A 24,631-nucleotide genomic window follows, 5' to 3' on the forward strand; every position below is an offset into this window, starting at 1 on the left:
TTTCTTTCACGTCCTCCAAAACTCTTCATCAAGCTAGACTAGGGATGGCCAACCTATGGTGCTCCAGATGTTCATCAACTGCAATTCCCATCAGCCCCTGCCAGCATGGCCAATATTTATATCACTATGATAAGGTCCAGACTGTAAGAATACTCAGCTATTTTGCTCATCTCAGTAAATAGGAATTTCCACACACTTCAAACAATAGAATGACAACTGTACCAATTTCATGACACCCTCTCATACGAGACCATTCCAGATGAAGTCCACGGCACCTTAAAGACTTAACAAAATTTAGCACACGCTTTTTGTAAGTCAGACCTCATCAGATGCATGAAGTATGTGAGACTGCATTGATCACTTCAGTTCTCCTCCATCTGACCCCTGTTTTTCAGGGATCCATCTAAATGGGTGTCAAACTCGTGGCCCTCCAGATGTTTATGAACTACAATTCCCATCAGTTCCTTCCAACATGAGTATTGGCTATACTGGCAAGGGCTGATGGGAATTGTAGTTCATGAACATCTGGAGTTTGACATCTGTGATCTAAACTTTCACTTCTCCATGAACAAAAGCCATACAATGCCTTCTTTATTAAGACCAACCAAAATGACATAAAATAGTGTGCAAAATTTGCCTTAATCAGGCTGCATATTGTAGTTAGAATACAGGCCTAAGGGGAGAGATCCAGGTTCAAATCGCCACTCGTCTTTTCGTCAACCAAATCTACTTTGCAGGGCTGTTGTGGAGATGAGAGGAGAACCATGCGTGTAGACGGATGCTTATTATTTATTCTTTACAGTCTACCTTTCTCACAGAGGCTCAAGGCTGAGATTTCAATTAACAAGTACAAGGACAGTGCAGTCCACAGCACCAACAAGATGGTAGAGCACAGTGTTACAGACAACAAAATACCACTGTACAAGATTGGAGAATGTTACAGTGAAATTATCTCTTACATACAGCAGCACGGTTTAAATCTGGACTACAAAACTGGAGGAAAAAAGAAGGGACCCTGAAGACTCACAGGAAGATCACAACTGTCAAGCAGCTCATTTAAGCCCAAGGGAACTCTTGGTTGCCAAACCTCTAGCTCTGTCCCAAAGCTGGAACAAAGCAGCCAACCAGCTCTGTAGGGTAGGGTTAGTTGGTTAATTGGTATAGTGGTCCCAAAGGGTCTGTGGTGCAGTGGTTAAGAGCAGGTGTACTCTAATCTGGAGGAACCGGGTTTGATTCCCCGCTCTGCTGCCTGAGCTGTGGAGGCTTATCTGGGGAATTTAGATTAGCCTGTGCATTCCAACACACGCCAGCTGGGTGACCTTGGGCTAGTCACAGTTCTTCTTAAATCTCTCAGCCCCACCCGCCTCACAGGGTGTTTGTTGTGAGGGGGAAGGGAAAGGAGTTGTAAGCCCCTTTGAGTCTCCTTACAGAAGAGAAAGGGGGGATATAAATCCAACTCTTCTTCTTCTGTTGAATTTGTAGTGAAGCCACAAAAGAGTGCCACAGTGCTAGTGGAAAATGTATTTAAGTAGATTGCAAGTATGTAAAAAGAATGTATTTTAAACAGCCAGATCTAAACACTCCTTTATTGTGGGTCCCCTTCTAAATCTAAACCTTCTATGGTAAGTTTTGTCTTGCAATCTGCAGAATAATAAGAATGTGAACCTTCCTGATTTTATGAAAATGCCTTTTTGAACAATTCTATTTTTCATATTCTGCAGAATGACAAGAGCAGGGGACCCGCCCTGATATTTGTGAGGCAGGTCTTTCCCCCAGGTGGGAGCTGCTCCTGATAGTAATTGGGTGGCAGCATTCTGTACCAGGCTGTTACCCAAATCACTAGTGCACATGTAGCCCTTGTAACTAGCGAAAAATATCCTTCTGCTAACAAGGAGGTATTGTGCGATTAATTAATTAATTACCAAAATATTTTTGCTGTCAATTCACAGCTGACCTATGGCAACTTCATTGAGGCCCCTTCCGCACATGCAGAATAACGCACTTTCAGTCCACTTTCAATCCACTTTAAAGCTGGATTTTACTGTGCGGAATAGCAAAATCCACTTGCAAACAATTGTGGAAATGGATTGAAAGTGCATTATTCTGCATGTGCAGAAGGGGCCAGGGTTTTCAAGGCAAGAGACGTTCAGAGGTGGTTTGCCATTGCCTGCCTCTACCTCATAACTATGGAATACTAGGACCCTGCTGAGTTTTTGAGATCTGAGGAGATCAGGCTAGCCTGGGACTGTCCAGGTCAGGGTACCTAGATGATAAGTGATAAAAGATGATAAAATAATTGTACTGAATTAACAGAAAGAGAACCAAGTTAGATCAATAAATAAAAATAGAGGGAAACAAATGCATATGTAAAATACAAACTAACTTTCCATAGCAAACTATCTGCTACTGAGAAATAAATAAAAAGGGAGAATCAAAGACATACAAATCTGATTCCTGAAAATGGCTGGGCAGCTCCGGAGTGGGAAATAGGCTGTGGCAGAATAGGCTGGAGAAGTTGAGAGGACAACCATACAACTGGCGTAACAGCCCAGGATCCCAAACCAGCTGCAAATTGGATTGATTAATATCTTTTTATACATTTTTGCTAAGATTGAGGAGGGAAAGGGAACATGGGAGTGATGAAAAAGTTCAGTTCTTCTAAGATTACCTAATTTGAAAAGAATTTTTATGTGTGCATGGTTGAGGGGAGTTTTTTTTTCTTTTGCTTTAGAGCTTAAAGCAGTGGTTCTCAACCTTCCTAATGCCGTGACCCTTTAATACAGGTCCTCATGTTGTGGTGACCCCCAACCCTAACATTTATCTATTCTATTGATGGAGAACACTGATGCAGAGAGACTTAGGCAACCCCTGTGAAAGGGTTGTTCAACCCCCAAAGGGGTCCCGACCCCCAGGTTGAGAACCACTGGCTTAAAGTATCAAGAAGTGTTTTTTGATGGCTGAGTATTTTACATGATAGAATAGGGGAAGAGATCTTCTTGTCTGGGGCTGGCCGGTTGCTCATTGTCTTGATTATTTGGGTTGTATAAGAAGTCCAAATTATCAGGGAGGGCCCCCCTTGGCCCTTGAGGGGAAAAAGGCCCTTCAGTTGATGGGCTTTTTGCATGATTAATGGAGGAGCCGTCTTCACATTCCTCACATGTCCTCAGTGTGACTCACTGTCATTTTGATACCAGTTTGATTCAAACTCAATTTTGTATGGCTGGCTCATGTTAGAATGTGAGGGCGAGTCCCAGAGCTGAAAGTGAAGTTTCTGAGACTGGGTAATCTTAAGGGTAGACTCATGTAGAGTGCACCACAATCAGGGGCGTACCTAGGCGAACTTGAGCCCTGGGCAAAACCTGAGTTTGATGCCCCCCCCCATGGGTGGCCACCCTCCCCCACCATGACCAAACAATGATTTTTTCCACCAGGTTGTTTCAAAGTCACCATCACATTATAGAACATCCCCCAACTCACAAATCTGAACATAGCAATGGGCCATGCCACACAGCCAAAATAATATTTGGAAAACATTTTCAAAATGCTTTCAAAATGTTTTATTACTGCTATGAAAACATTTTATGGTGTTGTATCCAGTCCCCCCAATTGGGGGAAACAGCATCACTTTCAATGTTATTTAAACTGGGGGGGGGCAGATTCTCCCTTTAAGGTGGATTTAAATCTGGGCTCCCTAGTTTAAACAAGTGATGCTGGAATCCACCCCCAAACAGCATCAGTTTAAATGGTGTTTAAACTGGGGACCTCATATTCTCCCTTTAAATCCATGCCAAAGGGGGTAGATTTGATAACAACAACAACAACAACAACAACAACAACAACAACAACAACAACAACAACAACAACCTTTATTAGGCACTGAGAGAATAAAAGAAAGAAAGAAAGAAAGAAAACAAGCATTGGTGGGAAGGGAGTGAATTTAAAAAGAGAATCTGGGGAAATTTAGGGGGTGCCTGTTGTCAGGGGTGCAATTATTAAGATAGCAGCACCAAAATTTCAGAGTATCTTCGTGAGACCCTACTGATGATACCACTCAGATTTGGTGAAGTCTGGTTCAGGGGGTCCAAAGTTATGGACCCTCAAAGGTGTAGCCCCATCTCCTATTAGCTCCCATTGGAAACAATGGGGGATGGGGGCACTCCCTTTGGGAGTCCATAACTTTGGACTCCCTAAAGCAAACCTCACCAAACCTGGGTGATATCATCAGGAGAGTCTCCCCAAAAATCCCTGAAATTTTGGTGCTGCTAGCCTAAAATCTGCGCCCCCTGCAGGCCAAAAACGGAAAAACACTGAAAATACAAAATCCCTCACAAACCTGCAATTTTGTCGCCCACCACAAGGTGGCGCCCAGGGCAGCTGCCCACTTTGCCCAATGGGAGGTACGCCTTTTACCACAATAGTCGGTCCATGAGGATTATCCAGGGCCAGGCCAATGTGGATCAATGTAGCCAGATTGGTCTGATCAAGGTGGGAAAAGGTCTTCCAGATTCTTCACTAAGACAGCAAGGGTCAATCGAACCCTCTTTAAGACCTGGAACATTTTTCTACTACCATTTTTAACATCCACCCTGCTGAACATTTCTGGATAAATTATTTATCTATTTTATTTATTTATAAAATGTTATACCCTACCTCACACTTGCATCTCTAGGCAGCTTACAATTAAAAGCTGGCACAACCTTTTGTGTTACTTGGGTTGGTCTTATATTTAAATTATGCATTTATTTACTTAATTGAAATATGTATACCCCTAACTTGGCAACCTCAAGACAGCTAACACAACAACAAAAGCTGCATGACACAGATATAAGTGTCCAACAAGTTATAAACACAATTAACTTAGTTGCAGTCTATCTCTCCATCATATACCTCTGGAAAAGGAAAAGTTTGTAAAGCTTCCTGAATATGCCAGCAGAAAGCATTTGGTGCATGCCCACTGGCCAGCATTTCCTGAGCAATGTCCCTGCCACAGATAATTTGAGTTACCGAACTATTGCTGCCAAACAGGCCATCCTAGATTATTGTTTCAGTGGGTAACTATGTTGGTCTGCAGTAGAACAGCTAGATTTGTCAAAGGGAGCTTTGTCTCTCAAAAGCTTATACCATGGAAATCCTGCTGTCTCTAAAGTGTTGCTGAACTGGAATCTAGCCATCCCAGATGAGTGTAACCCTAGGAGAAGGCTATCTGAGGAATGCAACATGCAAGGGAGTATACCAGGGGATGAGGTTCAAGATAGACGAGAATCCTAGCTCACAATGGGCTTTAAAGGCAACAACCAGCATTTAAATGGCCTGGAACCAGATAATAGCTAACACAGTTGATGGTGTTGTATGTTCCAAGTGGCTGACCCCAGACAGGAGTCACACTACTGCCTTCTGCACCAGTTGAAGCTTCTGAGATATCTTCACAGGTAGCTCCACAAAAAAAATGTGTTCAAGTAGCCCAATCTAAGGACAACAGTAGCATGGGTCAACAGGGCTGGGTCAGCAGAGTCTAGCAGACCAGGACAAAGAGTAATGGGTTCAAGGTACAAGAAAAGAGATTTCCCCTTGTCAGCTGGTAAAAACTGATGATCAACCACTCTTCACTCTGATTGGTGGACAGCCATTAGTGGAAATATTCCAAGGGAAACCCTTTGCTATCACCAGATTGGTTGGTGTCAATACTGATCAATATAAGCAGCAGTCTTACATAGTGCAGTAGAGTAGAGGGACTTTGCTTTGAAAATCCATCACACGACTTCAGGCAGCGGCAGGTTGGGAAATTACTGGATATATGGGGTGGAGCCTGGGGAGAGATCTCAGCAGGGCCTAATGTCATGCAGATAGTCCTCACCCTCCAAAAGCAGTAATTTTCTCCAGTGGACAGATATGTGTCTCCTGGAGATCAACTGTAATTTCAGGCCCCCATTTGCAGGTTGGCAACTCTAACCTTAAGTAGGGCTGCCAACTCTGTTTGGAAATACCTGTAGATTTGAGGGCAAATCCCGGCGGAGTGGGGTTTGGGGAAGGGAGGGACCTCTGTAGGGTATAGTGCCATGTGATCCACCTTCCAGAGCAGCCTTTTTCTCCAACAGGGGAATACATGTTTTAAATTAACAATTAATAAACTATCTATGAAGTGTGAACAGCTCCTAATTCTAGGAGATCTCCAGCTTCCACCTGGAGGATGGCAACCCAAGCCCTTAAGACAGTGGCCGCCCAGGATCAGCCCCACTGTTTCTGGAGGTTAGGATGTGCTCGTGTATTTATGAGACTTAAAAAAAGTTCCGTCGTCCACCCCCTGTAAGCCCACTTTACTATTTATGACTTCATCTGTGGCCTCCGTCTGCCCCCCACCCCCATATACTCCTGGAATGGCCTATTGTCCTTTAGACATCATCCCCGCCCGCTCAAACATGGTACAGTCTCGTTTCCTGACGTCACTATGGAAGGGTCGTTGACAAAACAGAAAGAGGCGGGATTAGTGTAAATCGAAGGCGATAAGAGGGCAAGGGCTTCAACCTCATTGGCCAGACTTCCACCCCTCCTTCACCTGTCGACACTAGGCCAACCGTTATCTTACTCTGAAGCGCGTTCCGATTGGTTGTATACACCTAGCATTCTAACCGTCGTCCATTCATTGGGCGGGACGGCCTCTTGGGAACCAATTAGGAGGCAGCGGTCTGACGCAAGTTGCGGGTCGAGAGGTTGGGGGAAGGCGGAGAACCTTTTCGGTATCTCGGGCCGCCATTTTGTGTCGCTGGCTGGTGTTGAGAGGGCCTGGGCGGTGAGTGACTGGTTTAGGGTGCCATTTTCTTAGTGTGGATGTTCGGGGCGAGAGTTCAGCTGCGCTTGGTGCCCGCGTTTCGAGGCCTCTCAAAAGAGCAGGGGCCTGTGAAGGAAAGCCGGGGGTGGGTGGGGAATAGCCCAGCCCTTCGAAGGGGAAGGGGGCCTGCTGGCTGTGTGGCTGTCTGAGGCCTCTCATAGGGTATCTTGTTGCCAGAGGTAATATTTCTTCAGCATCGTCAGCTCTAGAAGCGGCCTCTTTCGCAGGAGCTTAGAAATTCCATTCCACAGCGAAAGAGAAACGATAATCGAAGATGGGCGTGATGGCCGCAGATGCAGAGAAAGCAGGCCGGCCTTAATTGAATGTAGTTTCTCCGAGGCTCCCTTAAAGAGCCTCCTACGAAATAATTTCATTATAGTCTTGGGGGTGATATTACGTCAAGACTATATTATAGGTGATCTGTGATGTTGAAATGCTGCAGGTGAAGTTTCTCATAAAGGGGCGGGGGGGCGGGGAAACGTAATGTGTTAAATTTATAAGCTTTAGATCAAGACGCTAGGAGTGGGACCAGCAGCAGCAAGCCTTTATTGGCATAGACAACAGCACAGCAATAGTAAAAAACTGATTAAAAAACATATACAGTACAGGAAATAAATGTTAAGTGGAAGGAAATCTGCTGCCACTATCATACAGAGAGAAGGATCAGGATTTTCCAGCAAGTAGTGTAATCTAAATAAATCGGGGAAATGTAAAGGAGTAGAGTGGGACCAGCAAAGGGAAAAGATACCAATCCTTATGGTTAGGGTGTGATTTGTTTTTTTTTGGGGGGGGGGCAAGTAAAAGCTTGAGACTGTAGTTAACAGGATTGCGGTGGAGTTATGTACCTCTGCCATTTTTACTTTAGAATTGGAGCGTGGTAGACTTTCTGTTGTAGCCAAATAGAAAGCCCAGTGATATGTGAAACGCTGACAGATTTATTTGGTGTGTGCTTTAATGAGTCAGAACTAATTTCTTTGAATATGTGGAAAGAAAATCATTTTAGGACTATTTATAGAAGAAAAGAAAAGTTAAGGCAGAGAGCGATTTTGTGTGAATTCCATCATAAATCTTTCAAGTGCAATTCTGTGTGTAAAGGAGCAGCAGTGGTGTAGTGGTTAAGAGCAGGTGCATTCTAATCTGGAGGAACCGGGTTTGATTCCCTGCTCTGCCACTTGAGCTGTGGAGGCTTATTTGAGGAATTCAGATTAGGCTGTGTACTCCCTCACATGCCAGCTGGGTGACCTTGGGCTAGTCACAGCTTTTCGGCGCTCTCTCAGCCCCACCCACCTCACAGGGTGTTTGTTGAGAGGGGGGAAGGGCAAGGAGATTGTAAACCCCTTTGAGTCTCCTTCAGGAGAGAAAGGGGGGTATAAATCCCAACTCTTCTTCTAAAGGACTAAAATTGAATAATTATAAGTAATGGATGGTGACAGATCAGATTTCAGTCTCTCTTTGACTATGGCTAAACAAAGTAACATAGAACAGGAGAAATACAGTTGGCTGCAAGGAAGGATTCTAAATTGTACAAAAATTATCTGATACCAGTTCAGGGTTATAACAGACTTTAAACAAATCTTTGGCTTTAGAGCCAAACTATGTTTTTAGCCTTCAGGATTACCATTGCACTTAATACTGATCTGTTTACAGTTTCACGTGTTTATTAAAGGGATGACAAGTGTTGGACTATTTAAATAAATATTACATTGGTCCTGAATTTCTTCACCTTAACAAAAATCTAGCCTCTAATGGTAACCCATTCTTTCTATTTGTTAAAAAAAGTTGCTTTAAAGGATCTATTCTGAGTTCTGTAGCCATTTGTAGAAAGTAGTTGTTTAATAAATGAATTCATCTGCCGCCATTGAATGCGGTAGAGTTAAACAAGCAATGATCAAAGCTACATCCACATGAATTTTATGTTGTACAGCAAAACTTTCTGAAGTGAAACTATAAAATAAACTTTGTATTTCTACAGAAGGCTATTGAGAGACCTGAACTCTTTCTTTCCACATATCTGAAGAAGTGAGCTCTGACAAAAGACACGAAAATAAATTTTAATCTTTAAGGTGCCTTGGGACTTTTGTTTTATTTTCTTGGCGAGCCAATGAGGAGGTGTGGCAGACAGATCTTGCATGTTTGAATGTAACAAACCCTGGTTTAAAATCCCTGCTTGTCTGTGAAATTCAGTGAGTGACCTTGAGGTTCAGGCTGCCTCTTAAGCTGAAGCAGTAACGTAAAAACATTTATCCTTTTGCAGAAGTGTGCTGCTTGTGTGACTTCATAATATTTTTGTTGTTGTTCATAAAAATGTATTCTAACGCTTCTCTTCCCCCCCCCCCCCCCCCAAGCTCTAGCCGCCACCATGGTGAAACTCTTTATAGGCAACCTTCCCCGGGAGGCCACAGAACAAGAGATTCGTTCCCTTTTTGAGCAGTACGGACGGGTCCTGGAGTGTGACATTATCAAGAACTACGGTTTTGTGCACATTGAGGACAAGACAGCCGCTGAGGATGCCATCCGCAACCTGCACCACTACAAGTTGCATGGGGTCTGCATCAATGTGGAGGCCAGTAAGAACAAGAGCAAAGCCTCCACCAAGCTTCATGTAGGGAACATCAGTACCTCTTGTACTAATCTGGAGCTGCGGTCCAAGTTTGAGGAGTATGGCCCCGTGCTTGAGTGTGACATTGTCAAGGATTATGCCTTTGTGCACATGGAGCGAGCGGAGGATGCTGTTGAGGCCATCAGAGGTCTTGACAACACCGAGTTTCAAGGTGGGATAGGGGTCTGGCTAATAGTAGAATACACAAGGGAATGTCGTGGCCACTTGCTTCGGTGAGGTAGCCAAACGTAAATCTTTTTCTAAGAAGGAATCTTGGACTGCTATCTCACTGGCTATATTTACATTTTTGTTTAGGTTAGGTTCTAACCAGTTATTTGATTGATTATGCTTATAAGTTATAGGAGCAGCAGTGGCATAGTGGTTAAGAGCAGGTGCACTTTGGAAAACTGGAGTTGATTCCCTTTTCTGCCACTTGAGCTGTGGAGGCTTATCTGGCAAACTAGATTAGCCTGTGCACTCCAACACATGCCAGTTGGGTGACCTTGGGCTAGTCACATCTCTAGGGAGCTCTCTCAGCCCCACCCACCTCATAGGGTGTTTGTTGTGAGGGGGGAAGGGGAAGGAGATTGTAATCCCCTTTGATCTCCTACAGGAGAAAAAGGGGGGGGGTAAAAAATAAAAATAAGTTTAGAAAAGAAATGTTAGAATCTTGGAAAGGACAGCTTTTTTTCTTCAGCGAGAACTTAGACTCTGATAAATGAAAGCTCCTACTGTGAGAAAGCCTACTTTAATACAATTTCTAAAAAATTGGGCATATACAGCTATGATACTTTGGAAAATAATTATGTAGTACAACAATTTCAAGAGAGGTCCAGACTTAAAATGTGTCCTCAGAAATGGATTGCCAGTTGAGCACCACTATAAAGAAACCCGGAGCAGTTTTTTTAAGAAACCAAAAAAACCCCATACCAAGCTTTGGATACAGGCTGTTCAGAAAAACTATTAGGTTTTTGTGTGTGTTGAGTTTGGCACAGCAGTGAGGGAAGAAATGCTTGTGTTCAAGAATCTCCAGTCTATTCTCAGTTGTGCCTGCTTCCCTTTTTGGCTTCGTGTAACCCAGGCATCTTAACAGATATCCTTGCAGGTTGTTTCCCACAAACAGGAAGTTCCTTTTTATTCATTCCTAACTTTCAGCAGCAGTGGTGTAGTGGTTAAGAGCAGGTGTACTCTAATCTGGAGGAACGGGGTTTGATTCCCCGCTTGAGCTGTGGAGGCTTATCTGGGGAATTCAGATTAGCCTGTGCACTCCAACAGACACCAGCTGGGTGACCTTGGGCTAGTCACAGTTCTGAGCTCTCAGCCCCTTCTACTTCACAGGATGTTTGTTGAGAGGTGGGAAGGGAAAGGACTTTGTAAGTCCCTTTGAGTCTCCTTACAGGAGAGAGAGGGGGGATATAAATCCCACTCTTCTTCATCATGAGGTATGAGCTTCTTGAGCTGTAGGTCAGAACTTGTCTCCTATCAGTGACTTGGTTTTTAGGTTCAGTATATCTACCTGTTCCCAGTTGGCTTTTCAGCCTTCAGTTGCTGTGTTTCAGTCTCCTCCCACCCACCCTAAGGTCCTACTTGAGTTTTTTTAGTGAAGCTGACCTTTTACTTCTCTTGCAAAAGCTGAACTGTTAGAAATCTCTGTGCTCTTATTAAGCATTTAGAATGTCTAGTGCATCCAAGACATTAAAGCAAGTCTGGCAGCTTACAGGCAGGGAGGAGTTAATTTTTAACTTCTGTATGCTCATGTTTTTTTTTATGGTATTAAAAATTTCCAATGCTACTAATGGCAATATGTTGCCTCAGCTCAGAGTTGGTACCCTTAGTGTGAAATGTTGTGGCAGTCTCTTGAAGGAGGCTCAGCATCAGACATTTGGGGGTCAGGATTACTGACAAGCTGCGCAATAGCTTATCTTGATGGTTAGACTGTACAGTATGCCACAATAGTGGGTCAGAAGCAGCATTTTAAATGGACAGGTATTTTTAACGATGATCATGTAGAGTATATAGGTGTTGTCTGAAATGTAAATCATATGAACTGAAGGGTGGGTGGAGTGTTGGCTCATGGGGAGTGAGGGGCCTGAGTGTGTTGTGTTGGGAGGAGAATTGTTTTTCTATTAGTGAGCATCTTAGTACAGGTAGGCTTAGGCTGAATGCATACTTATTCGTTTCAGTCTCTCTTAAGCAAATCCCTCTTGGAGAGTGTTCCAGGCAGTACTGATATGTTGTGGGGGTTGGGGGGTTATATCATTTGTGGAATATAAAGAGTTGAATGTGCATGCTCTTGAGTTATGGCGTAATGACACTGTATAGCCAGTATCTGGCTGCTGATACTTACACTTTACACCCTGGGCATGTTTCTCTGTTCCATCAATATGTCACTCAACTTGCCAAGGAGTGCTGGACCAATAACAGTTGTTGCTGGATCTCTAGAGGGTAGCTTTGTTAAGCTATATCAGCAAGTAAACACAACTCGCCTTAAGTACTTAAAAGTCTCTGCCCTTGAGCTTTTGTAAACAACTGTTTTAAGTGGATGGAGCAAATCGGGGAGCCTTTGGGGAGGGCGATATATAAGTATAATAAATAAATAAGGGCCGAACATCTAAGCCTTCTCCTGGTGACCCTGGTGATGGGCCGCTGAGGATCGTTGCCTTAAGCATCTGTCTGCAAGCAATCTGTCCCTCCCATAGAAAAAATATTTTTCATGCAAGTGTAGGTTAGGAAACTTCCCCACAGGCTACTTTATGAGCGTTTGATCTGTCATTTTTCAGTGATGGATATATGTATTCCAGGTAATCACATATAAACGTGAACTATATAGAAGGAATTTTGTCAGGCACAGCTTTTCCTGTAGGCGCTAGAAAACCAGCACTTGCTGACATGCTCTGTATGCATTTCTTAAAGGCACAGCAAGTGGTCTTCCTATGTAGGATAAAGTATGGTAGAGAATAAACTTCACTCTATGAGAAGCAAGAGTAACAGGGATATAGGAACTACAGCCCAGTAGCCATGGTGCAGCTTAATTCCTGGAGTACCAAATAGGGGTGTGTCAGAAGTCATCAGAACAGGTCTAACTTTTATTCTAGATTATGGAATCTTCAGTGCATCTTGATCCACTGGATGAAAGCACATGGGTGGGGCGGAAGATATGGGAGGCTAAGCCAGATATTCTCTGTTGAAAGCCTGCTTCCCCTTTGAGTTCTCTAGGGGTTGCTCCCCAGGAGCAAGGATAACTTCTGAGCCATGCCTAGAAAGCCTAGCGGTCAAGAAAGTTATCTTCCTGTCTGTCTTCTGGTCAAAACCGTGGGGTTTCTTGTTACCATGCTTCTGGACAGGATCAGCAACAGGTGAGTAAAAAGGGGGTGGAAGGGTGCAAGATTGAAGTTAAAAACGCAGGCGGGTGAGGTTTGAAGCATGTGACATGTCTGCTACTTGCTGAAATAAAAGGTTTTCCACCTGTTCAGTCCATAGACTGAGGATACTAAGGGAGACTGGAGATAGATCAGGCTGCTTGCCTATTATTTCTCTTTATAAAGCATAACATGTTAACCCTTGTAAACACCAGGATGAAGTGTGATGTCCATTTCAGACAAAAGATGCAGAAGCTTGGAAAAACGCGGGCACCCTTGTGTTTGGGATTCATGTGTAGTGCATATTATTTTAGCTGCTGTCTCTGAGGGTGGGTAGTTTTTGCAGATTTCGTAGCGTGTGACCTTTGGGGATGCATTTGCAGTCTTCTCTTAACCCATCAATATATATTTCCGTACAGGCCATTTAGTTATCAGGCTCATACAGAGTTCTGAAGGATTTCTGTCAGTTAAGTGTGAAATTTGTTGTCTGTCTGTGGGAGGATAAAGCTGGGACAAGAAGTGAGGAATGACTGCATCTCCACAGCTTAGGAAGCCAAATCCTGTGAGATCTCCTTGAACTGAAGATATATTTAAGTCACTGCATTAGGTTTCATCTGTAAGAGAACTGGAGAATGGAAAAGAGAAGTAGGTCAAGAGTATTGCGGTCTGGGAGAGGGATGGGATTGCAAGAAGTTGCTCTATTCGAAGTTCGAGAACCTTCAACATAGATTGTCTTCATTTCTGTGAAGCCTAAGAGGTCAAGACAACAAAAATAGATAATAAAATTAATATATTTATTCAATGTGGACCTTTGATTATTAAAACCAACAGCCCAGAAAAATAAGCTTCATTAAAATAACTGCGGTCCTAAGTCCAGGGGACTGTTTACCACCCAGAGACTTTAGTGATGGGTGGGAAATTAATTTACAGAAAATAAATAATAAAAGTCTGGATGAGATTTAGAAAAACATGCACAGTTGCTGAAACAGGATTCACAGTAAAACTCAAAAGAACAGGCACATTTCGGCCACTTTGGCATTCTTCAGTGGTCACTAAACTTAAACAACCCACATCCTCAATAGTATATATTGTAACGTATGTTAGGAACCCTAAGTCATTGTTCACTTCCTGTTCTATGTGGTTTAATATGAATTTCAAAAAGAAACGATGGGTCTTGTATTTCAGTATTGACACAGAAATGGTGCAGTGTTTATTTAGCCTGGTACAAGTTTTACAATTCTTGTTAGGATGTGGAATCAGCAACCAGAAATCTTTCAAGGTTTACAAAATAGTGGCAGTTGTAATTTTCTGGAATGTTATGGGTGCCTTGAGTACCTCACTGGGAGTTAAAAACAGCCCCATGAAGCAAATCAGCCTCCGTGAGTAGTTCAGGCAGGATACTAAATGTCCAATCTTAATGGTTAGAATCAGAGCTTCAGGCGCTGAATGAAATCTTTCACCACAGAAAGCAGGCAGGAACTTGGATTTTTCCCACCCCTCGTAATCTGTTACTGGAATTACCAGCTGTTGACTGTTTTGCTTCCTGAGCAACTTACCGACCATTCCAAGCCAGAAGAGATGGGAGACCACCCTTCCTCCTTCTAGAAACAACAGGGCCCAGAGATGGTTTGATTGCCTCTTATGGTAGTAGCTTTGGTGGGTGGGCAGGTTAGTTGTTCCCTTTTAATTCTTGACCTGCTGTGCTTTTGCTTTGAACTGTTTTTAACCAATCTTTATAGCTGCCCTTCTTGCGTCTGTTTCTTCAAGGCAAACGAATGCGCGTGCAGTTGTCCACCAGCCGGCTCAGGACTGCGCCCGGGATGGGAGACAAGAGTGGCTGCTACCGGTGTGGGAAGGAGGGTCACTGGTCTAAAGAGTGCCCAGTAGATCGCACGGGGCAAGTGCCTGAGCTGACCGAAACTTATAGCGAGCAATATGGAGCAGTGCGCACCCCCTACCCCGCGGGCTATGGGGAGGCCATGTATTATGATGACCCTTATGGAATGGTGGACTACTATAAACGGTACCGCGCGAGGTCCGCCGCATACGGGGCTTCTGCATACGAAACATATGCGGAGCACACCATGGTCCAGTATTCCCAGTACGCCCAGTACTCGCAAGCACAAGCCACCGCGGCCGCAGCCATGGCCAATCGCCTTTCTACCACCTTAGACCCTTACGACAGGGCCTTGCTGCCTACCTCGGGAACTGCAGCGGCGGTAGCTGCCGCTGCTGCAGCCGCGTCTTCCTCCTTTTATACCCGGGATAGAAGTCCCCTGCGTCGCTCGGCAGCTGCGGCTTCCACCGTTGGAGACGTGTATGGATACGAGCGTGTTCAGCTGTCTCCCGTCCCGCGATCCTCCCTCTACGATGTCCAGCGGTTCGGGCGGGATGCGTACGCGGAAAGGTTGCGATACACTGCGTTTTGATTCTGGAGGTGAGAGCGTTTTTTCTCGTGTAGCTTGGAAGAGGGGGGTGGAGTATTAGTGTGGTTGGCGACAGATGGGGAGGTGGACGGCTTTGTGTGCGACCTTCTGGTATCTGCCAGGTACTGGATGTTGGAACTGTGAACAGCACTAGAGGTATAGGGCTTTAGGACATCTTGAGTAAGCATTGCTGCTTAATGAGAGGTGTGGTCTCAACCAGTGTTAGTCAAGCAAGAAAGGAGGCTCTCAGCCACCTCGAGTCCCTTGGGAGATTGGCGGGGTAAAAAGTAGCAGAGACTTCAGAGATTTTTCCCATGGGGAAATAGGCTATATCCATATAAAGTCCTGTTCCTAGGCTAATCTTGTTAACCATCCCCTCTCCAAGCACCTCTGCTTCCCCTTTGGTTGCCAATACTTTGACTGTTTATTTATAAGGCTGTCAGTTCTCCTCTGCCCACCTCTCTGCATACAGACTTAAGCATGTACAATTGAGTCTGGGACAAATGCCAGCAGCTACCTGATTATCAAGACCAGACTCAATCCTTGAATAATACCACTGTGGATTTAGAAGCAAGGTCGTTGGCATATAGGAGGGAACCTTAGACTGAGCCCTTAGAATTCTGAGTTGTTTATTCACAGAAGCCCCCTGCATTTCCAGAAGGGGCAATCTGTTTAAGGTGCCATTTTCTGTTCACTACACAAGTGTTTCTGTCCTGTATGAGGTTGAGATCTGTCGGGTCAGTTGTAAACAGAATGCTGAACCTCAGGCAACAGGTCTTCCCGGTTGATGTCTGTTCACCCAGTGAGTGATACCATACCTTGTTTCACAAAAATTTCCAGTTAGCAGTCCTGGCTAACAGGCTGGAAGTCTTCTCCAAGAATTTGTGTCATCTCCTTTTAAAGTCGGTGGCTATAAGCATGTCTTCTGGCAACAAATTCCACACCAGTGGTTTCCTGCCAATTAATTCCAGAGGGTGACTTCAACAGCTAGAATGAGGAGAGGTGGGGAAAAATAATCACACTGTTCATAATTTCAAAAACTACTTTTGTATACCCCATGGGTCCTGTTTTGTTTGTTTGATTTGTATCCTGCCCTTTTCCAGCCAGTGCCCGGCTGAGGGTGGCTCGCAACACCAAATATAAGATAAAGATTAATTAGAATTTAATAAAACCTTCTACCCCAAAACTTTTTGGTTATTGTAGTGAAGATGCAGCAGCTCAGCAATCAACAACTGTCCTTTCTGTGTTCTTTCCTGTACCACAATATGTTCTCAATGAGGGTAGAATCAGAACTGCACAGCATTCTGAATGGGCTACACCAGGGGTCTGCAACCTGTGGCTCTCCAGATGTTTACGGACTACAATTCCCATCACCCCAATTGGCCATGGTGGCAGGGGCTGATGGGAATTGTAGTCCATGAACATCTGGAGAGCTGCAGGTTGCAGACCCCTGGGCTACACCCATAAATGTATATAATAATTCCCATTTTTATTTATTTGACAGTTATACCTCACTTTTCTCTCCACCGGGTCCCAGTGTCACTACAGCATTGTTCTCCTCTGTTCCATTTCTCCTCACCACAGCAGTCCTTAGTTTCTTAAGAGAGAGAGCGTGACTAGGTCACCCAGTGAGTGTCCATGGCTGAGTGGAGATTCAACCATGGAATTCCCTAATTATCCCATATTTCCCATCCTAAAAATTCTCTTGGCTGAGTTTCCCACCGCAACCCCTGACACTGTATACATGAACTTGGCATTCATCTAGTCACAGGGAGGCAGCATTGTGTGTAGTTCAAAGGGCCTTGTAGGGTCTTCGATTCACATTGTATTGTCTTCTGACGTCCCATCAGGTGTTCTTTTGCTTTCAGCTTATTGAAATGACAGTAAGTACTGCCCTTTCTTGGCTTTGGGGCTTGTACTGTCCCTGGTGAGTGGTGGAATACCCAAGACTCCTCAGGGGCTTTCTTGATTGGTCCCTGAACAGTCATATGGAAGGGTGGCAATGAGAGGGCTGCTGTCACTGACAAGGGCTGTAACTCAGTACCCAAGCACAGGGTAAATGGGTAGAAGAGTTTAGGTTCAGTCCCTGGGCATTTCCATTTAAGGCGTTCTGAAAAAGCGGGCTAGGAAATACTAGAGACAGTGCCAGTTACTGGCCTCTTGTTGCACATCAGAGAATGGTTGTGAATGTGAACGTAAGTCGTGTGGCCAAATGTGAAGCAACTGCCACAGAATTTCCCTCTGTCAGCTGCAATTTGTCGAACGCTTAACCCTTTGCTTACTTTTCAGGATATGTAGAAATAATCTAATACTGGCAATGATTCCTGAGGACTTTCTGTAAATGGGCAGGTTGTGACCTGAGGATTCTCACTGTATTTAATACAAAATATTCCAGTTTTTAACAGGAAAATGATGCCTTTGAACTGCTGCTGTTTCCTTGTGGCACGAAGCTAAGAAACAAGATGCTTCTTGAGAGATAATGGTAGTGGTTCAAATGGTTCTGAAACAGTGATGTTGAGTAGTGGTCTTAAATTGTTCTAGACTCAACCGAGTTGCAAGCATGTGACAGGAAATCACATGATATCAATCATGACAGGAAGAGGGGGAGCCACATTATAGCCTTATTAATACTGAGGCCAGTACCAAAAAACCTGGGGAAATGAGCACCAGGAGTAGAGAGAGTTTAGAGTGCAGGGACAGTCTTGATGTAGCACAGATTCACAGCTTCATGTGACCTTGTGCTGAAGTGATGCTCTAGGAGTCACTTGAAATGGATGTAGAAGTTATATTGCAAGGAAGTGTTTCTCTTACCAGCCGTACACACATGTACACCCCCTCTCACCTTTCACAAGAGTGGATGGATGTGTACTATACTTAGAAGTTAAGGTCTTTGTGCTGACAGTGCCTCTGGGGCTTTCTCAAAGCAGAGGTTTATCTGAGCCTTGAAATGAATTCTGTCTTTTATTTTTCAGGTAGGCTATTTGAGGGCTGGATGTCGGGTTCCTGTGGTACGTCCGTGGCAAAACAGTACCAGGCTTCACGATGTGACCATTTCTGTTTAGCATGATGTCATTAATGGACATTTTGTCTCTTTTTGAAGCTTAGTGACAAGTACCTTTTTTGTTTTTACTTTCCGGGGAGTTGCTTGGAGTGAGGGAGATGTTACTTTGGCTGACACTGCACCTTCCTGTCTGGAGAGGTGACTGTCTTTTGCTAGTCCTTGACTCGTGCCTGGACTTGCTCTCCAAGCTCAGGCTGGGTGGTACTGGTAGAGTGGGTGGTCTTTTCTTTCCAGAGCCTGGTTCAAGCCACTGTCTTTTCCCCCAGCTCGTTTTGTAGCTCTCCCCCTCCTCTCAGAATAGGCTTATTTTTGAAAATGAATAATCCGCTCTTTTTTTACTACAAGAAGTCATCATCACGCTTTGTGTTATCCTGCGTTTGGTCCCTCCTGTGGAATCCTCCTCTTTTATTGATATTAACCTGTAACTTTTGTCCTTTGATATTTGACACTTTTTTCCTGCAGTAAAATAAAACACTTGTAACAGATAGATATGTGTGTCTTTATTTTAAGTACCCAAGAGGAAAACTTAAGCTATTTGCAGACCTTCTGATTCAGTGTTCTATCAGTACCCTCTTCGTATGTTAGAAGCACTCTCCGCTATTTATGTCAGTCCTGCTGCTAACCTTAAGTTCAGTTCCATGCAGAGTCAGTTCCATGCAGAGTCGGTTGTTAAATATTGCTTCTTTTCACCTGAAAGGCTGAGTAGTTTAATTTCACCTTGGAGTTCACCTTCATCATCATGGGATCTCAAAAGTGCCAGAAAATTCAGCTGCCTGTTTTCACTGAGCCTTAGAGAGATGTATGTTTTCCTTGACATAATGGAAGACCTTTAGATTATTTGTCCAGGTTGGAGGCTCAGGCCTGATGCTGTGTTTCTTACCTATAAACTAACTGAATTTAATGGTAAGAGATCTAGGCAGTGTCGAATTGAAACACTGCCACTGAGCAGTTGTGCACCCATTCTTGCTTTCCTTTCAGGTTCTTTACCTAAATGTGCATAGATTGCAGGCAAATTGCACTTGGCTTGCATAATATCCCAAGAGTGGCTTTATGGTTATTGGGCAAGTGTGTACCTCTTGAGTTTTTAAAGGAGTAAAAATGTGCGTTGGTGCCTGGACCAGATATATGGTTAAGACTAAGCTTACAAAATAATGTCAGGGAAGGCTGTTGGCATTCCTTTTCCATGTGGGATTCTTCCCCTTCGACCTGCTTGATCACAGCTGTGAAGAATCACTGTCATAGTGAAGCCACGTACTGGAATTATTTTGTAGTCATAACTTTCCTGGACTTCTGGCCCTCAAGATCAGCATGTATTTGTCTTGTCCCTTGAAAACCAAATGGTCCTGGGGTCACCAAGAGTCATTTCAACTTGATTGCACATTGTTGTTATTATAACCATTTTCACTCTAAGACTGAAGATAGACTCCATCTGGGGTCTTTCTTGGAGATGAGCCACAAAACAGGAAGATGTTCTAATCTTTTTTTTTAAAGGATGACCCAGGTAACTACAGGTCAGTCAGCCTGACCTCTGTCCAATAGAAGATATTGGAGTAGATTTTAAAGGGGTTGATCTGCAAGCATCTGAAAGACAACTTGGGGGTCCAGGGACACTAACACAGGTCCTGCTAGATCAACCTCATTTCCTTCCTTAAGCGTGGGGATACTGCCAGCATTGTTTACCTTGATTCCAGTAAGTTTTTGATAGGCTGTCATGATAGTTAAGCTGGAGCACTTTGGACAAGTCTGTCAATAAGTTGATATGAAACATGTTGGAGAACTGCACCCAAAGAGTAGTTGCTTATGGTATTTTGTCTGATTTGTGGGAGTGGCCAACTGGGGTGCCATGGGACTTGGTTGCAGCCCTGATACCTTCCAGTATTTTTACAAAAGGTTTTCTAGTGTATCAACAGGGGCATAAACATCCAAATTACAAGATGTCATAATCCTGCTATACACTGCAAAGGTCAGGTTACACCTGGAGTATGGAGCAGTTCTGGAGACCTTACTTTATGACGGATGTGGACAGAATACAATGGGTGCAGAGGACAGCGACAAGGGTGATCAGGGGCCTCGGGACCAATCCCTAGGCTGAGGGATTTGGGAATGTTTGGTGTGGAAAAGAGTGAATGGGGGACATAATGATTGCTCTCTTGAACTAATTGAAAGGCTGTCACTTAAGAGAAGGGTAGGGGGCTCTTCCTGTTGGCAGCAGAGGATAGGATTCACAATAATGGATATATATTACAGATGGGAATGTACCGGATGGACATAAGGACAAATTTTTCACGACAAGAGTAGTTCAGCAATAGACTTGGCTGCCTAGGAAAGTGGTGATCTCTCCCCCCCCCCCCCTTTCAATCACTGGCAGTCTTCAAGCAGCGGCTGGATGAACACTAGTCACGGATGTTCTTTGCCTAAATGTGCATTGAGCAGGGGGTTGCACTAGATGGTCTGTATGGCCCCAATTCTATAATTCTGTAAATTCTACATCCTCTGGATGGGGGGATCCATCCATGCGAGATGACTCGCTATTCTTTGGCCTGAAACTCTGATTCTGTGTATGTTGGCTAACACTGAAGGATAAGAAACCAAAAGGGGATATGTGGAGGGTGCTGGAATTGTAATAATGGCAATAACAGAAATATTTTGTAGCTGGAGGGTGCAGTGTGAGCTGTTTGCCCTAAACTGACCTGTCAAGGTTACTGACCCGTGGTCTATCTGGTGCTTCAGATGTTTGTGGACTACAGTTCCCATCAGCCCCTGCTGGCATAGCCAGAAACTTGTTTTTCAAAGACACACATATTGCCACAATTTACATATTTAGTCCCATGCTAGTGATTCCTGCATTAGTGTTCCCACATAACTCATTTCTCCAATATCTTTGGGATTATTTTCCTGTAATAGTGTGTAATTAATTGCTACTGTGTGATAATGGCAATACCAATAGCAACCTAGAAGTTTAGAGGTTCAGCTGGCCTGATATGGACTGTGAACATTACAACCATAGGGACTTTCAAAGATGCTACTAGTACTTTTAACATTAACTTCAAGAAACTTTACACATAGCTGCAGGAATTCTTTTAGAATGTGGAGTGAGCCAGGTAAAGGCAAGCTATGCTCTTACATTGCAATGTTCAATTTCCATGTTAAGTTGTGATTAGTTGTCTGAATCCATCCTCTGCCTCCTGCACAATTTATCCTCTTTTAATCCCTCTGGGGTCTGCAACCTGCAGCTCTCCAGATTCTCCTGGACTACAATTTCCATCAGCCTCTGCCAACTGGCCATGCTGGTAGGGGCTGATGGGAATTGTAGTCCACTAACATCTGGAGAGCTGCAGGTTGCAGACCTCTGCAAGCTGATTCTGTTCCCTCCCTGTGACAATGAAGAATATGGACTAATTAATGATATTTGATTAAAAATAATTTTATTACATTAACGTTGCTTGGGGCTGCCTCCAGGTTCTGCTACTGATAAAGCCTTTCACTCACCCAACTGAAGAGAAACTCTCTGGAAAATTTATGAATGACATTGGCATGTGTACAGAAATGTTCTGAAATAGTCTCTTGGTGGATCACAGATGGACAACAAACTAGGCAACGATGGCAATCTAAGTAAGAGGGGGGAGCTTCCACTGCCCCCTGCCTCTCTGGACTGCTTGCTTCAGGCTGCTAGCACGCCGCTCCTGTTGCAGCCAGTACAGCATCTCTACTATGTCCCACTCCATCTTCTCCAAGTATGGGCGTCCCTTGAAGGTCACAGTGTCGTTGAACATCTTCTTGATGTGATTCAAGATGGCACGAAGCTCAGAGTTGTAGCTGGACAGCTCAGAGTACAGGCTGCTCCTGGTTCTGGATTCTTTCATTCGCAGCGCAAAGGATCTGGTAGCCCTGTTGAAGAAGCGGTTTGGATCTGAAGCAGTTTGCTCAAAGTTTTCCAATTCGGATAGCAAGAGCTCCCGGTCCTGGATACACTGTGCTGCCATCTCCCAATATCTGAGCATGGTTGGAAGCAGCATGTAATAGCTTTGGGAACTGTATTTAATTGCCATATCCAGCCTCTCCTGTTCAGTGAAATGTAGAACTGTCCACAATCTTTCCAGCCTTCTCTGCAAGACCCTGAGATCCTCAGGCTTGTGGTCATAGCCAATGCAAGTTCCTAACCCCCCCAACAAGATGGTGTTGAAATTCCACTCCCCAGTCTGGTATTCTTCCTTTTCAGCCTGTAGCAGCACAGCTTTCTTTCTCTCCTGTATTTTCACTGCCTCCTGTTTTTCCCATTCACGCTTATCGCGTATGGGACGCACTTCCTGCTCTTCCTCCTCCTCCTCCTCCTCTCCTGCGTCATCATTATAGAGATGAAATATCACTTGTAAATAGTTGGAGTCCTTTATACTAATATATTTCAGGTAATCGTCAGTGTTGAAGGTAGTTTTCCACCATTTGAGCCAAGAAGCACGCATTTTTTTAGAAAAGGACTTTTTGATAGGTAGATTTGGAGTTGTGAGTGAGTCTGATACTACTTCAAGGATGAATGGTCCAGCTGGCAGGATTTTACTTAGCTCTTTATTAATGACTTGCTCACCTTTTCTCCTAGTCAGGGTGGAGGAAGCAAAGCAGGCAGATAGTTCTATGTCAGCTGCAGGGGGTTCTATCAAGGATCCTACATCAAACTTCTGATGGTTTTGGGAGATGGTACTCATCAGTTCCATGTATATCTTCTTGATGTCTTCCCCAATGGAAAGATTTGAATCCAAAGCCTTGACAGTAGCAATGTCTATCTCCCCCAAGAGGTGATTGTATACTGCTGTGTGTTTGTCCAGGGTCACGGTTTCAAGATAAGTTCTTTCAGATACTTGTAAATCTGCTGCCTTCACCACCATCCTGTTGTGAACTGCAAGATCCATGGTGGCAGCTTGAGGATGACTGGCTGGAGCAGAAATAATGGTCTCTCTCTGTTGCATCTCACTATCTTGTTCCTGCTGCAGGGAACAAAGTTTCCTCTGGAGCTGCTCGCAGTGTACTTCATTAGACTTGCGCCATGTCAGGGCTTTAATGAGGGGAGGAAGCTCTGAATTCTCATCCAGTTCAGCTCTCTGTTGATTGCTTTTCAGGATGGAACCTTGTACCAGTCTCCGGAGGTCCTCAGCTAGGTTTTTTGACACTTTGACTTCACCATCTTCTGTAGACTCCGCAAAGTGGACAGGCAGATCAGGAGTGAGGGGGCGTCTAACTAAATGAATTCCAAGTTCATCTGCTAAAAGCCGCCCAACTCGCATGTTGGGCAGTGATTTGCTCCTCTTGGCAAAAGAAACAGACTGAGCTGCTGGGCCAGGGGTAGATGGACAAGGTGTTGTAACTGCAGTACATGTCATTTGTCCAATGGGAGTAGGAGGCCTCCTCACTGGCAGCAAATGCTGCAATTTTCTTAAATCCAATGAAGGTAAATCCTCCAATTCCTTTATGTCTTTTGCTATCTTCTGTCTCAGTGTTGGCAGATGAGGTCTAATGAGCCTGATGAAATAGCTTATGGTAAAGCCCAAGCGGGACCCCGATGGGCGAAGTGGAGAAATTTTGCAAGCAGTCCTCCTCGCTTGCTCAAAAAGGCGGGTTTGTGGAGTCTTCATTTCCATCACTAAGCGATGCCGGACTGCAGACACTTTGAGGAAAGTGGAGCAGTCCAGCGAGAGCTGGGCAGAAAAGCGGGTGATGTTGGCACAGTCAGTGAAGACACCCAGGGCTTGGCAACGTTGCATGAGGGACAGGTAGTGAAGGAAGAGATGCTGGCATACTAAGCCAATGTAGGCCACCAGGTTCTGGTAGATCTCCCGGTTCATCTGTGGACTGAAGGCTGGGTCATACAAGGAATGCTGGGCATCCTTCCAGATGCACTTCACTTCAGCCAGGATGATCTCCTGGAAGACTTTCTGTGCCCGGAGGCAGATGTTCTCCCACTGTGGCCCTAGCTCCATACGCCCTTTAACCAGCTGTGTGAGGGCTGCCAGGGAGAGGGGCAAACCGGACTTCTGTCCAGGAATACACGAGGAAGTCTGTTTCAGAATTGGGGCCCTTCGACGACTATGGGTAGCAGGGAAGAGGGACAATGGGGCCAAGATGCGCTGGTATTGGCTATGCATCTTCTGGGTTGCCTGTACCGTGTCCTCCAGGGCGTACAGCCCACGGTCTGTAAGGGCGTGCGAAGTCGCCATAACACCGAAGGATATCAGCGATTACCAATGGATAGAGCAGTAGCCATAGCAACCGTGCTTCGCACAAGGCTAAGCAAGCTCACTTCCGTGCAGAAAGCTCGGCGCGTGACGTTCTTCCTGTCCCTGTAATGTACCAACGAGAACGATCTCCCCA

At 44.5% G+C, this 24,631-nt stretch overlaps 2 protein-coding genes across 3 annotated transcripts; one reads left to right on the plus strand and one right to left on the minus strand.

Annotated features, from left to right (window-relative positions):
* Positions 1–6,631: 6,631 nt before the first annotated feature.
* On the plus strand, positions 6,632–18,758 carry RBM4B (RNA binding motif protein 4B). Of its 2 annotated transcripts, XM_048515186.1 has the most exons (4): positions 6,632–6,787; positions 9,172–9,597; positions 14,552–15,221; positions 18,183–18,758. In XM_048515186.1, the coding sequence occupies exons 2-3, from the start codon at positions 9,186–9,188 to the stop codon at positions 15,211–15,213; spliced, it is 1,074 nt and encodes a 357-aa protein (XP_048371143.1). In that variant the 5' UTR covers positions 6,632–6,787; positions 9,172–9,185; the 3' UTR covers positions 15,214–15,221; positions 18,183–18,758. The 2 variants fall into 2 exon arrangements, with proteins under 2 accessions (XP_048371143.1, XP_048371152.1); XM_048515195.1 differs by lacking the exon at positions 14,552–15,221.
* Positions 18,759–21,676: 2,918 nt separating this feature from the next.
* On the minus strand, positions 21,677–24,618 carry CCDC87 (coiled-coil domain containing 87). Its single transcript, XM_048515159.1, has one exon. The coding sequence runs from the start codon at positions 24,475–24,477 to the stop codon at positions 21,880–21,882; it is 2,598 nt and encodes an 865-aa protein (XP_048371116.1). The 5' UTR covers positions 24,478–24,618; the 3' UTR covers positions 21,677–21,879.
* Positions 24,619–24,631: the final 13 nt, after the last annotated feature.

Source organism: Sphaerodactylus townsendi, linkage group LG01, assembly GCF_021028975.2.
Source record: "Sphaerodactylus townsendi isolate TG3544 linkage group LG01, MPM_Stown_v2.3, whole genome shotgun sequence".
Classification (NCBI taxonomy): Eukaryota; Metazoa; Chordata; class Lepidosauria; order Squamata; family Sphaerodactylidae; genus Sphaerodactylus; species Sphaerodactylus townsendi.

Excerpts from the sequence above, each read along its gene's own strand:
- CCDC87 (XM_048515159.1), bottom strand. The coding sequence starts at position 24,477 with ATGGCGACTTCGCACGCCCTTACAGACCGTGGGCTGTACGCCCTGGAG.
- RBM4B (XM_048515186.1), top strand. The coding sequence starts at position 9,186 with ATGGTGAAACTCTTTATAGGCAACCTTCCCCGGGAGGCCACAGAACAA. Across the intron at positions 9,598-14,551 it reads TGACAACACCGAGTTTCAAG|GCAAACGAATGCGCGTGCAG; the intron begins GTGGGATAGGGG and ends TGTTTCTTCAAG.